The 15,883-nt window shown below is 41.5% G+C and overlaps 2 protein-coding genes across 6 annotated transcripts in view; both read right to left on the reverse strand.

The window, feature by feature from the left end:
* The window catches only part of LOC117397876 (ras association domain-containing protein 2-like), a 17,968-nt gene extending 11,638 nt beyond the window's left edge, over window positions 1–6,330 (reverse strand). The window contains exon 1 of one of the 5 annotated variants that reach the window (XM_059013600.1): window positions 6,135–6,329. The gene's annotated coding sequence lies outside the window, so the exon portion shown is untranslated. Of the gene's footprint in view, window positions 1–1,705; window positions 1,808–1,926; window positions 1,977–2,343; window positions 3,175–6,134 lie in introns of those variants that run through there. The other 4 variants (XM_059013601.1, XM_059013602.1, XM_059013603.1 and 1 more) reach the window with 4 other exon arrangements.
* A 1,611-nt stretch (window positions 6,331–7,941) lies between these two features.
* The window catches only part of LOC117966468 (solute carrier family 23 member 2-like), a 53,647-nt gene continuing 45,705 nt past the window's right edge, over window positions 7,942–15,883 (reverse strand). The window contains exons 16-17 of the mRNA XM_059013805.1: window positions 15,485–15,580; window positions 7,942–14,612 (exon numbers count right to left, since the gene is read on the reverse strand). Coding sequence (XP_058869788.1) covers window positions 14,365–14,612; window positions 15,485–15,580 — 344 coding nt within the window. The 3' untranslated portion in view covers window positions 7,942–14,364. The remainder of the gene's footprint in view (window positions 14,613–15,484; window positions 15,581–15,883) is intronic.

A 15,883-nucleotide genomic window follows, 5' to 3' on the forward strand; every position in this document is an offset into this window, starting at 1 on the left:
AAGGCAGAATGCAGCCTTTATCACTCTCAGGACGATGGGGTCCCATGCAATCACATGACTGGAGCAGCGAACTGCAGAGTGCTTCATACCTGATGTGTTCCAGCTTGTCTGGCAAGTCTACACAGTGTAATCTGCACATCTTTCCATCTGTCTGTGTGTGTGTGTGTGTTTGCCAAGTGAAGTGTGCAGCCAAGGTAAGAAGCTAAGGGCTCGATCTGATCAAATGATACCCAGCCGGGACATGCCACCGCTGGATTTTATTAGAGAATTTTAGAGCACTAGGGGAATCATCCTTGGGAACGATAGGTGGTTGAAGCAATGCAGCGCTGTAAAATGCTCTGAAAAAAGATCTTGCTGCTGTATACAGAAGACTGGACCACCTTTCAGCACTGGACACAGTCCTAAATGATGTGCTACCCACTATTGCATTGTTTTTCAAGATTCAAAATTGTGGGGCAATACACTGTATATATACAGGTAGTAGACAAAAAAATGGAAACACCAATGTAAAGTCACTTAATAGGGCGTTGGGCCACTATGGTATCCCGCTCTGTGGAGTTCTCGGCGGACCGTTTTTGATGAAACTGGCTGCTCGCGCCCCAGGTTGAAATTTGCAGTCAATTGATCTGCAGTTGCTCGTCTGTTTTGCCTTGCACTTCGAATTAATGCACGGATATCACGATCCTGGAGTAAGCGCTTCCGCCCACTGTTGCCCTTTGCTGATGATGTCTTTCCCTCGGAGTTCCATGCCGACATCACCATAGACACCGTTGCTCGTGAAACATCAGCAAGTTCAGCTGTCTTGGTCACTGAATCTCCTGCCAAACACGCCCCAACAATCACCCCTCTTTCAAAGTCACGGAGGTCTCCTCTTGCAGCCATGCTAGCCATAATTATAGGCAACCAGGCCTGTCCAGCATTTTTATACATGACCCTAAGCATGCTGGGATGTTATTTGCTTAATTAAAGCATGAGCCACACCTGTGTGGAAGCCCTTGCTTTCAATATACTTGGTGTCCCTCATTTAACCAGGTGTTTCCATTTTTTTGTCCAATGTCTGACATTCTAAGATTAAGATCCAGGCCAGAATCAACTTGAAAAATGCTTTTCTATATTGTGAAGCTGACAGTAGGATCCATAGTAAGAAAACCAGAAATCGATGAACTGTAGACAGTACACTGCACTTCACACTGAAGAAATGTTCTGGAATCTTTGATGACCTGTCTGTGACCTCATCACCAGAGGCTGGAAGCAATATCCCTACGCAACCCCATAGAGAACAATGGGGAAAAAAAAGAACTACTTTTTAAGGCACTACTTTCTACTAGCAGAAGAGCACAAAACCTAAAGTGCATCACAGAAGTTTAAAATCCTCATTCTGTATCGGCTCTGACAGCAGCAACACCGGGCACTGACTGACCAGTGAAGATGGACTGCTCTGGTCAACAGGCCTCATTACCAACAAAAACTGGGCTGGTCTGCCTGGTGATTCCCTCTGTGTCAAGTGCTATTGCTCAATTGCTGGCATTCTTATCTCCAACAGGAAATTATATGAAATACATTAATATACATTAAACACCTATTTAGTGTTTAATAACAGCCATCATTTAAATACATTTTATTTTCTAATTGTGTTGTGGTGGAAATGACTAGCAAGTTGCTTTGTACAGTATACAATCATATATATATTGTAAAAGGAACTCACCCACTCGGGTTCGTTGCCCCTTTAAGAACTTGACCCAGCACACAGAAATTGGGTTTTCAGCGCTGACGCGCTAATTTTTTTAATAACACACAATAAAACAAAATACAAAATAAACACCTAGCTCTTTCTGAGCACTAACTGCACACGCAGGAACCTAACTACCACAGGACAGCTAAGCCGTTTCCCTGCCCAAAACTTAACCACACAGGTTTGCACTATACCTTTTTTTATCTCGGGACTGCCAGGAAGCAGAGCACTCCCTTCTGCCTCCTTCTCCTTAGCAGCCCTGAGAAGACTGCCTGCTCTCCTTTTAAACCCCGCACCTGGGCCTAATTTTCCAATAACGCCCAGGTGCGGATGATAATTAATAATAAAACAATTAAACAATTAAACAAACAATAATATAATTAAGAAATCAATTAGAAAATCAAATGAAACAATAAAGCAACACAAATCAAAACTGTGCATTTCCCTCGCAGGGAGGTTTTAACCCCCTCCCTGCTGTCTCTCACAACCCTCTATCTCACAATATATATATATGTAATGTAGCAGTTTTCAAATTGTAAGTATAGCCTATTATATAACAACCTGTTCAAAAGCAATGGCAGAAATTAAATTTAAAAAATCTTCATACTTACAGTTTCAAGAAGGAATTGCGATGAGTTTGATAAGAGTGCTTCTACAATCCCACAAGTTGATCAACGTGCAGTACAAGACCAGAACTACAAGCTCCAGGTTATCAAGTTATTAATCCCCAAGCAGCCCGTGCTGAAGTCTTGAACGAAGCTCTGAATACACGAGCCCCAATCTCACTTCAAGACTGAGTGCAGGCAGACAGACAGGACAGCCCAGCCTTCCCTGATAACAACCCCAAGCAGCTCTGCAAGCAGGCTGGGTTTCAGAGTTTGAGTTTCAGATCAGCTCCTCTCAGCTTCCTCATTGAACCCTTTACAGGAAACTGAAAAGTAACGCAACCCAAACTTCCCCTTTCTCACTGACAGCTTAAAAAAAAACATGCAGCCCCGAATCAGCCCTGCAGAAAAAGCCAGGTCCACAAGGCTGATGCAATTACTTGCAGCCAAAACGAAGGATTTCCTTTTATTTCCTTTGATTTAGAATGTATCACATTACAGAAATCCAGCTTGTGTTCAGATTTTCTAATAGAAAAATGAATTTGGCACGTAATGTGTTAAGTGAGATACATGCTCCACGCTGGATGCTGGTAGAAAACTGGTTTATATTATAGCCTCACTCTGCTGTTGTTCAGCGATGAGGAGTCTGCAGAACTCTGCTCAGCCCTGCCTGCCTGCCTGCAGTAAATCTACCAGAGAGGAAGCACTGCGGATCTGATCAGGAGATTATAAACTCCGACAGCAGTGCCTCTGAGTCGAATCTTTCTTTACCACTCTAGCATCTACAGGCACATGTGTGCAAGCCCGAGGAGATGACGTGTTTATGGCAACAGCAAGTGCTAAAACACAGCAGAAAGAACCCAGAACGTCAGACAGCTGGTGCAATCTGGGTAAAATAACTCTATCCAGCACAGCGGACCAGTAAACTGATCCCAGTCTTGGGTAAGCCCCTCTATCGCTGCATGACTTATTTCCATTCAAGACACTAGGTTGTAGTTCAGTTTTGCAAAGTGCTAACACAGTGATAATTCATTCGTATTATTTATTTTTTTTGAAGGAGAAAACCCCATTTCACAAAATCAGAAGGGGGAAGCAAGCGATCTTCAGCAATCTCAATTTTCCCATTTTGTAACATTAACCCGAGACTCTCTCCTTTTTAAACAAGTTAATAGTCAGCGATGCAACAGCTTTGAAAGCACGACTCGCAGGGGCTGATCAGTCGTTCTGTACTGAATTTCCGGTGAGAGTTTCACCAGCTCTGTTTCCTGCCACAAGCCTCGTGGAGTCGAAGCCTCGCAGTTCTCATCTGTGATGCGATCAACACCCTTCCGATCGCAGAGCGATTTAAAAGAAAAAAAGAAAAAAAGAGACCAACAGTTCAGGCTCACTTCGAAGCAGCCTAACCAAGGTTTTAAAGTCCAGCCCAGCCCCTATTCCAATGAGCTAATCAGGCCATGGCTATATATAATGCAGGCGTGCATTTATTTGAAATAATATTTAAGCTACAGACCAGTTCCTTGTTTCTTGAGCTCTGAAAGTTGAACCTGCTGCACAGCAAAGTACAGACAGTTCATGTAATTCCTGCACTGGATATAAATAGGGCTTTACATTTATCTGCTATATAATTATGGCTTCAGAGGAAATGTCACGTGGCTGGGTTGGGTTGGGTTGGGGTTAGATACTGGCAGGGAAACATGAAATATTCTGCGTTTACTTTGTTTGTTATTTTCACAACAGCAATGACTCTATCAACTCTCTCTTTGGGAATATCTGGAGCACAGATTTTGCTACAGATTTCCACCCCTGAAGCAATTAGTGGCTGGCCAACTCGCTAACCTGCCACGTCGAATCAGACAGCGACCCCACACCCTACTGACAGTGTTTTGGCGGGTGTTTCTAATTTAATGTCCAACCCCATACTGTGCATGATTCAGTTTCTGTTGCCATGGCACCGTTACAGCTGACCACCGTCCCCACAGAGTTCTATGAAACCGGTCTAGCCACATCAAACGGATGGACTCTGACTGTTTTGTGGCTGTAAACCAACTGTATTTATTTAACAGAGTGGAAACTCTTAGAATGTTAACAATAGTTTATTTTTTTTAGGATGTAGCGCCAAGCATGTTACAAGATGGGGATGGAGGGGGAATGTGCAAACTAACAGGACTGCCAACACAGCCTGCTCTCAGATAAAGCTCTGCAAGGCCCCTGGTTCAAATCCCGGCTCACTCACTGACTCATTGTGTGACCCTGAGCAAGTCACTTAACCTCCTTGTGCTCCGTCTTTCAGGTGAGACGTTGTTGTAAGTGACTGCAGCTGATGCATAGTTCACACACCCTAGTCTCTGTAAGTTGTCTTGGATAAAGAAGTCTGCTAAATAAACACATTAAGAAGTTGAGTGATTAGCAAGGGAAAAAGCTTGTGTATCTAGACCTACACACACACTGACACATACAAGGACAAATGCCTTCAGGGAATGTAAACTAGCTGAACTGCCAACACAGCCTGCTTACTGTTAAAAGTTAAGCACGCAGACAGTTATCTTCACATTATGATGACATTGTAACCCTACACACATGCAGTATACATCCCCTCCAGTCACAGCGTGTATAATTGCACCATGATAAGTTTCTCATCTATGTATCTAGTTTATTTGACATATATGTTTTTATTCAAAGATTTGGCAGGGCAAACTATTTTAATATTTCTGAAAAAAAATAAATAAATCTTGACCGAATGTGGTATATTTTGGCGGAATAAATAAAAAAGAAAGACAAATGGCCAAGTAATCTTGGGATAACACAGCTATTAACTCTCCATTATAATTAATCGCCAGCCAGCTGTGGCACTGGAGACGCAAACAGATCAATACAATTCCACGCGGTTAAGTTGATGGATGGAGAAGCTCAACCAGCCCGTGTTATGCATCCCCAGGCACCGCTTGGATCCTTCAACGACCTTCACCGTCCAGACAAGCAAAACAAGCGGCGGAGCTCCCAACTTCCACCCGTGCCGGGTGGGGGGTGATGGGGTGTCGACTACCCTCTGAGGTCAAAAATATAGGCAACTCGAGACAGCGAAATGCAACGAAGAAGGACGAGCTGGTCGTGTTTGAAACACGTGTGCTGGAGCGTTATTTTAGGGAAGTGAGGGGGGGGGGGGGGGCACTGTCTTACCCAAGTCCGCATTCAAAATGGGGGACAAGCAGCCGGACTGTCATCCAAAACAGAACCAAAAGGAAGAGACGCCAACGCATCTCAGCTCTAGAGAGTTCTTAAGCAATCATAAACCTACTGTTACAAACTCAGCTCAGGACTGCAGCACCGTTACAAAAAAATACATCGTCGCAAATTATACAAGCACCATACAAACTGAGACACATATGTGATCAATGCATTCATAATAAGTGCAGCCAGCTCTATTCACGAGATTTAAATACATACATCTAACCTTGTTACATAACCTCCCCTTCACTCAGCTGTAATTCAGTTCATCTCTTTATATAAAAGTGCGAGACGTTTGTACAGACTCCAAAACTGTAGTGTGACTTTCTCAGGGTTTGCACCGCAGTCCTGTGTGTCTGTGTCTGTGTGTGGGTGCTACATTGCTAATTAATGTTTATTTATTTTTTTAATTAAGATGTCCTGATCATCAAGCCACAACAAAATGCAATGAAAAGTGAAACGTTTTTTGCAAACATAACTTTAAAGGCGGCGTAAAAAAACTATATATATATATATATATATATATATATATATATATATATATATATATATATATAAACACATATACTTACTTAAAACATCCCTCCAAGTTCTGCCATGTAATTCCCGCCTCGGAAACGCCGGTGATTGATTTTTTTCTGTTTGTTTTTTTTTATTTTATTTAACAAAGTGGCGATTTTCTCCCCCCCTGTTTTCTTTTTTAGCAACGCATTGATCACAATGTTCCAATCTGGTAGGGGCGGGGCCCCGCGGTCTCATCAGCTCGTCACGGATAGGCAGCGGCACCCAATCAGCGCCGACCTCACTCCCTTTTGTTTGGGTCCGTAACCAATTGCCGTGGAAGGGGGCGGGTTCTGCTCGCAGACAATGCACGGCACGGACAGACAGTTCCACATGTCAAAGCTTAATTTAACCCACTGAGAGCTGGGCGGTTTTTAATTTCATCCCATTATACTTTCTGTAACATCTGGTCGGCAGAGCACTTTAAGAACGGGGGGTGTCGTGTACGTGTTCATTATGTGTCTCAACGCCAACAGCGAGACCAGACATCTTGTTAAAAACCTTTAAAATGCCACCTCAATTTATACAGTCGGGGCTGGTGTGTTTGTGTACGATTCTCTTAATCCATGTTGTAATTAATATATAAACGTATTCTTCAAATGCATGCAGTAAATGGTCACGTTTATTTAATTGGGACTCACGCATATTATATTACCTTAATCAACAAAATTCACTTACAGTACACGATGGGACAATGTTTTATCTCAAGTTAATTTAAATAATTTATTTTCAAAAGTTTTTTTTTTTAGAAATAAAATCAAGTCTGATACTAAACAGATTCCGAAATGTCAAACTTGATTTTATTAATAAAAAAAAACAGATTTAAAAAAATGAATCTTTAAATAACTTTCATGAACTAAACTTGTGACTAAAGCGGCATTGTGTTTGGATATACTTCATTAGTATCGCTTACTAAATCGCATGAATGATATGCGATGTGCTTGCCTCCGTTTACAAAAGCCACGATTATGAACCCTTTCAGTCCTGAGCTGTTTTTGTCGAGCTGAATTGAATGCAAAATGAAATTATAAAATTCAAAAAGGAGCTCCTTTATTGAGTGTGCATGCGAACACATTTTGTCATGTATTTTGGTAAATGAGACTTCAAAGTCCCGTCAGAACTTTAAGAACTCTAAACCAAACATATTAAAAAATAACGTGTGAGACTACAGTGCCCTCAAAATGTCAAAACATGTTTGTTCTCAATTGTATAATAATACAGCTGACGCAATATTGGTCTCACTTGCCTTTTATCGCTGCACTACAGAAATCTTGTCACGTCTCACCGCGTATTTCCTTCTCGCTGGCCACAGTATTCTTTGAAGTAATTAAAAGACGGGACTTGAGGTCCCGCCAGAACTGAAAGGGTTAAATCAAAAATTACAAAGCCAGTTCGATCACGTGATTATACATATCAAAATACACTGGGGGGCTCGGTGAGCCTCTAAGGTTTTCTGAATAGAACTTAACGTTTATTGCTTTAAATTTGTAACTACTACAAAATTAAAAAAAATAATTAAAAAAAATAATAATAAAAACAAACAGATAAAGTGGCATTCAGAGCAGAAAATAGGAGGCACTTTCTTACACAGAGAATTGTGTGGGTCTGGAACCAACTCCCCAGTAATGTTGTTGAAGCTGACACCCTGGGATCCTTCAAGAAGCTGCTTGATGAGATTCTGGGATCAATGAGCTACTAACAATCAAACGAGCAAGATGGGCCGAATGGCTTCCTCTCGTTTGTAAACTTTCTTATGTTCTTATGTAATGGGTCATTTTTGAAAAGTTTTAAAAATAAAACCACAAACAAACCAGGAAGAAAGATCTCTCTTCAACATGAGCTTTTATTAAACAGACAGTCTGCGGAATACAGAGTAAAACAGGGTCATTGTTATTTAAGCACAAGATCTGGTCCAGGTTATTAAAAGCACACTTTAATATATTGAACATTTTAAAACATGAACAGGAGGCAATGTTAGAAAAAAATACATTATGAAAAATTCTAACTATGATGAAAAAAACACAATAGAGCTACTACCTTTAAAAACACAAGCAGTCTTTTTCTTTAAAAAAAACAGAAAGAAAGAATTTATGCGTTTTTCAGCCTGAAAGGATCTTGGATCCAATTCCATCGCAAATATGCATTTGAAAATAATAATACAAGAAAACATGATGATGATGATGATGATGTCAACACTTCAGTTTCAGGTTCGATATCCCTTTCATAAAATTGAAAGGCTTGTCTCTTTGCATGCAATAATAACATGTCTACATTTTGCACAATTGTTTCATTTTACATTTGCAGACACCTGGAGTACATTTATATTTATAAAAACTCTTTCTGAACTGTACAAACCAGACCGAGGGCAAACTACAATTTGTGTGCACTTGAACCGTGGCACGCCTGCATAATTAGAATGATACCACTGATCCACTACAGTCAATTACACATTTGTCATTCGATTCATTACTCTTGTATTTGCAACCACTTTTGATGACCTCGTTTGTTTGAGAAAAAAAAAATTGCACAGCATGTTTCTGTATTTGTAGCTGCGATTGTTTCTGGGTTCAGAGTAAACATGTTAATATATGTAGTTGTTTTAGGTTACTTTTTAGTGTAATTTTAATCACTGCAGCATATTTGTAACCAATTATAGCTGTACAGAATTGCATTGTCATTGTAACTGAATCCAGGGTCTGGTACAAACCAAGCAATAAACCTCTCACAGCAGCGGGACAGCTCCTTCCTGCAAGCGATCTCTCACCAGTGTTATCATGATACTCATTTTAGCAGCTTTACTTCGATTAACAACAAGGGGTCCATTTGATCAGCCCCAGCTGGATCTGAAGAGCAGTTTACAGCACTGGAGAATCTCCCTGGATTGCAACACCAGCCGTCTGTATTTATGAAATTTATTTATGGAGTTTGATACAAAATCAATATTTATTGTAAAGTGGAAATTTTTTGGGCTACAAACTGCTGCCTCCTATTTTGAGGACAGTCCAGTTAGACGTGTCCATACAGAACGGTGAAATCTCACTCCGGCTATGAAGCTCAACACATAGAAAATGGAGCTTGATCATCACTGCAGGGAGGAAAACACCAAGACATTTATCATTTTTAAGCTTCATTTTTTTATTTTATATTGAGGCGTCATAAACGCATCTGAAGGGCTGTATTTGCAGAATTGTTACATTTAGACTTGACTTTTGTGGTTAACAAAATTAGAGTCAGTTATCATAACAATATAGATAAACAGAAAATTAAAATAATCAGGTAGACTCCAGTTGAAAATGCTCCAAAAAATGAGAAAGTAGCCGGTCCTCGAATGAGTACAACGGCGCTTCATGGGTTAAAGGTAATCAACATAATTGTGCATGATGCTCTAAGACAGCCAGTGCTGTAAAATGCTCTAAAACCTGACAGTTTACTCCAGTATACCATACAGAATAATACAACACAATGGCCACCACTATATCACCCTATAGTCATTATTTATAGTTCTGTGCAGTGGATACTGGCACCCTACCTGAACCACACACTCGCTGGCCTCCATATGGGCAAACTGCATGCAGATTTGAGGCAAACTTAAATGTGTTTTATAGGCAAATTGCCCACTGTGTTGTACATGCGGGATCAGAAGGGACCTTATTACCCGCTGCACAGGAAGTGGACCTATAGTACAGTGGTAGGCAATTCAAAGTGGATACAGTCGCCAAATGGCAGAATCAGACACTTTTTTTTGTATTTTATTCTCAAAACGTACGAGACAGAACAGCTCCCTGCGTGCTGAAGCTTAATGAACTGATTGTAACATCCGTTACTCTGTGCGCCAAACAGCGCCACCACACTATAACTTCACTTCCTGTGTTACAGAAAATAGGGCCCCCATCTAAACCGCACATAGTGCGGCACGGTATCAGGTGGGGCCCAAGTACCTGTAACACAGGATGTGAACAGGGAAAGAACCATTAAACTTACAGTGAGGTTGGAGCTGGTGAACTTATAGTGTTGTAGCTGGATCGTAATTGCACTCATCAAAAGTTTGGACTTTCACAAAGATTTAAAATCCAGACTGAGCTACTCCTATGAGATGTGAATCCTAGTTCTATTAATACATTAAGAGGCACAGATACAATTGCAAAGTAAAGGGCGAGAGCAGAGCGAGGTTTGGGGTCTGGTCTCTCGGGTAGAAGGCAGACTCAGCGATCAGGAAGCAGGGAGTGTGCAAGCGCGTCGCAGATAAACGTTTAGGAGGGAGGAGAGGGGTTTCGTAGTAAATAAAAATAAATAAATAAATACAAAATCAGAAGAGAAAAAGTAATGAAAGCAGTTTAGATCAAGGATGTTTAACAATGCACTACACCGGGGGAGGATCTGGTCTTGATATTCCAGTTGAAAGATTGTGGCGAGATGTGTCATTAGAACAACAGGCCAGACTGTCGCATTCTGCACACACTGAGTGGAGCTGACATCGGCTCCCGTACTCCCTCTAGTGGACGAGGGTTTGTCTGCCTGATATAACCGGGAGGCATTATTTCAGAACTGACTCTTTGATTTAGCTGATGAAGCCTTCAGGCCAAAACATTCTCTGCTAGACTTAAAGTACGTCCTTGATTGAGTGTTTAAAGTTTTGCATTATATAATGAGCAGGGCTCTTTATTTTAAGTCTGTCAACTTCCGAGATGATAAAGACTTGTTTAAAATGAATAAATCGTTTTCACTTGGAAATCTGGGATTGAAACTGGCTGTTAAATATCGGTTGCAGTGGCGATGTTAAACACTCACGACAGACACTGCTGGAGAGATCAGAGAGACTGGGGGACGTGTAATCCCACTGCAGCAACAAAGAAACGAACTCCAAGAAAATACACACACAATCACCGTTACCCGTTACACCATTGATCGAACGAAATGATGGCATCACTACAGAGTGTCCCCTTCTCGGAATTTAAGGGGTACCCCCCCACCCCGACACACAAGCAACGATCAAAAATGAAATATTTACTATTGAAGCACCTTAACCCATTGAGTGCCACTGTCCTCATTTGAGGACAGGTTACTTTGTAATTATTAGAACATTTTTTAATCTGCTCCATTAACAGTGAAACTCCTCCCATAGTAAGGATTTCATTTTCAGCTATTGTTTGTACCCAGAATCCCCCTCTTCTATAAACGTTCCCCTTTGTAACAGTTCTCATTTATTAACACTAGCGACTTGCAGATCTTCAAAAGACAGAAAGCAATTCGAACCCAGGTCAGGTTGTGGGCTGAACAGCAAAAGAAGATGTCAGTTCATTTCAATGGTCGGGTCTGACATCACAGCCACAATCTCACAGTGACATTGCTTCCATCTCAGCCCTGGGTTGATTACATTTGCATGGGGAGGAGGTGAATTTGGGGAATTACATACAGGTGCAAGAACGAGAGAACATGCAAGGCTATACTTATTGTTTTCACTTTGTTTTATTGAGATACAATGAATTGATTTCTTTACTTTGTGTACTGTTCAAATCATCTAACAAAGCCAGCAAAACTGTCACATATTCAAATATAATTCTTATTATCGATAACCATTAAACTCTGACTTGAGAAAATGTTACTTTTGGACCTAAGGCTCCAATTGTTTGCGTGCAAGAAGGAGCTGCAGTACCCTTCTTTTCCACCAGATGGCGATCCTGAGCCTCACAATAAAGAGAGGCTCCTTGCTACCATCTGGTGGGCAGATGCCAGAACTGCAGCCCAGCCAGACAATACAAAACACAGACGCATTCAAGTAGTGTGGATTAAAACCAACTTTGTACTCGCTGCAAGAGAGGGTTTGGCCCCGTATTGTAGCTGCATTTGTTTTAACAAAAACAGGTAAACAAATGTGACTGGCTTATAAACTTTTAATTCCTTAAAAAAATATATATTTATATATCTAGATATATATCTTTTTTCGGGAGGGGGGTGGGGTAGAAAGTCTTTAATGATAAATAAAAAAATACAAAAAAAAAGTATTTTTAAACTCCCCCCCCCCCCCCCCCAGGAAACATAAAGCTATACTTCCTGTCCTCTACACCAGCGGTTCTCAACCCCAGTCCTGGGTCTCCTGGTTTTCATTAAACCTGATCTCTCAATTACTTAACTAGACCCGTAATTGAACTGATAATTTGCTTAATTAGACCTTAGCACCTAACAAGTTCCAGATTTCAAGTTACTTATAAAATGGAATAGTTAACTTGAAATCTCCAACTGTTTAAAAGTTGAAAACAATTAAAAAGGTCTAATTAAGCTAATGAGTAGTTCAATGAAGTGTTCAATGAAGTAACTGAGAACTCAGCTGGTGTGAAAACGACCCTGTCTCTCTCCAGAGACCCCTGCTATACTGCAAGGAATCTGTAGAGGTACAAACTCCCAGTCTCCTCTTTCTCTCTCTTGCTGCAGCAGCAGAGATGAGAGAGCCAGCGGGTGGACGTTTATATGTATATAGGAAGAGTCTTCCCATTTCAAAAGGCCAGAAATATCAAATACACGAGGTCTATAAAAGACGGGTTGGGATCCTAACCCTCCATTCTTAACGACCCTAATGAAGAAACATCTCTTAGTTTAGTATTTAACAGAGGTGTTAGGCAACTAACAGGTGACTGATTGAATAAATACACAAATGTAGCATATATACCCCCCCCCCACCCCCCCAACAGGAGGTACTGACACTCCATTAATCTAAAGAAAAACTAGAAGTAAAAAATAAATACTCTGCAATGAGACACACTGCATAGACACCACCATTCATTTCGTTTCTATAACAAGTTTGAACATCGACAACAATAATAATAATAATAATAATAACAATGACAGTACTATTTATAATTAACATCTACTTACAGAAGGTTTTACCCCCAAGGCTGGGAATTTAAGCCGCGTTTCGACCGCTCTCTCTAGTGAATTTTTAAAGCCACTGTAGTATGGTTTTTGATTCAACACCGCAGATACCTGGAGCTGCAGTACCCTCTCTAAACCAGGAGAGGGAGCCTCTGAACCACGCTAAAGTGCTCCTGGCTACCACCTGGTGGGCGAACACTGCAACTGCAGCCGCGAGAGCCGGTCAAACGCAGACTCCTGCAGCGCACTCGTATTGCACAGCAGGCTGAACGCAACACGATAACAGAAGCTCACAGTAAAACCTGGAATAGCTTGCGCTGTTATGCAATTGGAGTTTTAATTCCCATCTAAGAGATTTTTTTTATTTTTATTGCTCCAGTGTAAAAAAATTGGCACATTTGTTTTGGTATCCTAGAAGATGTGCGTTTCAGTAACTTGCAAAACTTCAACGAAACTTTTATGGTAACGCAGTTTTATCTGTCTGCAACTAGCTTAGCAAACTTTTTTTTAAAAGTTGCGAAAAAGATTTTTCTTGTTTGAAAAAGGCCACGTTGAGAATCAGCTGAGCAGATTTGTGCCTCCCTGACTCGCGCAGTAATGGCTGAGCTCTGAAGCGCACAACAACGATCAGAAATCCGCTCTGAAAGTGCCCGCTTACAGGTCACCAAGCCTTCCTAACAGAATCTGTGGGACATTTCAACTTGCTTGAGAATCAGGGCCCTGTGCTTCATAACAACGTTTTCCTCACTGGAGCAATACAAAAAAAAAAGAATAGAAAATAAACTTCATGACCTTTCATTAAGGTGCAGGTTTTCCGTACAATGCCGAACTTTCACTAGATGCATATTGAGACCATGAGGAGAACAGACAAGAGCAGTTTCAAGATTTTCAGCAGGTAGACAGATATACGTTGATAGATAGGTACACACACAGATATACTCTCTGTTAGGAGGGCCGGCTTCAAAGTCTTAAAAAACGCTTTAAAAAAATGATTTGAAGGAAACTTTTTTTTTTTTTGGTCGGTAAGGATCTTTCAGTCCTCTGGATTAAGACTATGTATTACAAGTGCAAGGTCATATGTTACAGTATCTAGTCTGAAAAAGAACTTCCGACCTCCTATAACAAGCACAGACAGTCAGAAAGCTCCAACTACAAACGGGATTTCTAATGTACTTGCACAGCCGGGTTCAATTACTGTTAATAATTTCAAAATTTCCTTTCAGAATTTCAATAGTGCATTTCGGCTTTTAAAAAAAAATAAAAAAAATAAAAAGCACTTTTTAAAACGTTTTAAAAATCTTCAAACAAACTAAAACCTCGGCCCCCCCCCACTCTACCTGGGGGTCGCATCACGGCGCCCCCCCCCTACCCAGGCTATACCCCCAGCTCTCTCCCTCCGCCGCTCTCCTGCGCCCCTCTGTTTTCGGGGGTCCCCTTCTTGGCGCAGGGCCGCCAGCTGTACCCCGCGAAGGTGGGGCTGATGGGCATGTACTGGAATATCCGGTACCTCCGGAGGAAAGACATTCCGAAGGGCAGGTCGTAGGATTCCATGCCCTCCAGTTCGGAATTCCCCTTGGCAATCCCTCGCTTCCACTTCTTGATCCCGCGCTCCTCCGCCGTGCCTGCGAGAGACGGATGGAACCTTCAGATTCCGTTTCCTTGGTTTCTGTTCATGCTCCCTTCCCTTCTCGTGTACTTTGTCATGTTTTATGTCATTGCAATCTGTAGTGCTGCGCGAACCGATGATCCACAGAAATCAGGGGCTGGCAATCAGGAGAGGGTCGCTGGTGTCGATCGGGCTGATTCACCCGTTCAGAGTGCAGCGAGTGAAGAAGAAGCTGCTTGGTTTTGTGATGATCGCTGCTTTTCTTAAGACTGTGGAGAACAGCGATCCACACAAACCCAGGCAGCTGTTTCTTCACTCGCTTCACTCTAAATGGGTAAATCAGCCTGATCGACACCAGAGACCCTCACCTGTGGAGAGCTCGATCAGAATAATGGAATGATCGATTTGTGCAGCTCAAGAAATTCGATGCAAACTCTTTAAAAGAGCAGCTATGAGTTCCTCTTAACCAATGGATTTTTTTTCTTTCAGATTCACTTTGTATTGTCTGTGTCAGTCGTCACAAGTTTTAAAGGACCCTTCTGGCCTCAATAGAGCTCTCCAATATCCAAGCGTGTAACCATTAACCTGTCCCCCCCTGCAACACTCTGACCCTAGTAAACGTCAGAAATACATCAGTAAGACGTACTGAATGAGCAAACCAGTAGTTCTTACATCCACTAGGGGGCAGTGTTGCAGGGGGGACAGGTTAACTGTTACACTCTGGTGTACCTGGTGGACTTGGAGATGAGATATTTCTGAGAGCTCTATTAAGGCTGCACTGAGGAGTTAAACTTCTGAGTTTCTAAAAAAAGTCACTAGGGTGTCAGGACTACCAACACTGAGAGCCAATTCTCTTGCCACCCCCCCCCCACCCCTCCCCCTCCTCACCTGGGATGGTGTTGTCCAGCAAGAACGCCACGGAGCCGCCAACAAACATGGCCGTGGTCAGTAGGACATTCAGGACCTGGTCAATCCCCTCGATACCTGAGAAGAGAAAGTGGAAGAGGGAGTAAGAAACGCATTTTTCAGTTCAATAAACCGTTTCTCAAGTGTTTTGCAGAGGGTTCATTTGTTTATTCTCATTTTTCACAGCATAGTTCAGCTTAAAACAAGCGTTTCAAAAAACAGTCCATATACAAAAAAAAAAAACAATCCTTAAAAATAGCTGAACGGTAAATTAAGTTACATTATTCAAAAAGACATTCCTTCATTGAGCGTACATGAGAACAGGGCAAACAAATATATTTGTGCATGTATTTTGGTAAATGGGACTTTGAATTCCCGTCA

The sequence above is a fragment of the Acipenser ruthenus genome, chromosome 46, assembly GCF_902713425.1.
Source record: "Acipenser ruthenus chromosome 46, fAciRut3.2 maternal haplotype, whole genome shotgun sequence".
Classification (NCBI taxonomy): Eukaryota; Metazoa; Chordata; class Actinopteri; order Acipenseriformes; family Acipenseridae; genus Acipenser; species Acipenser ruthenus.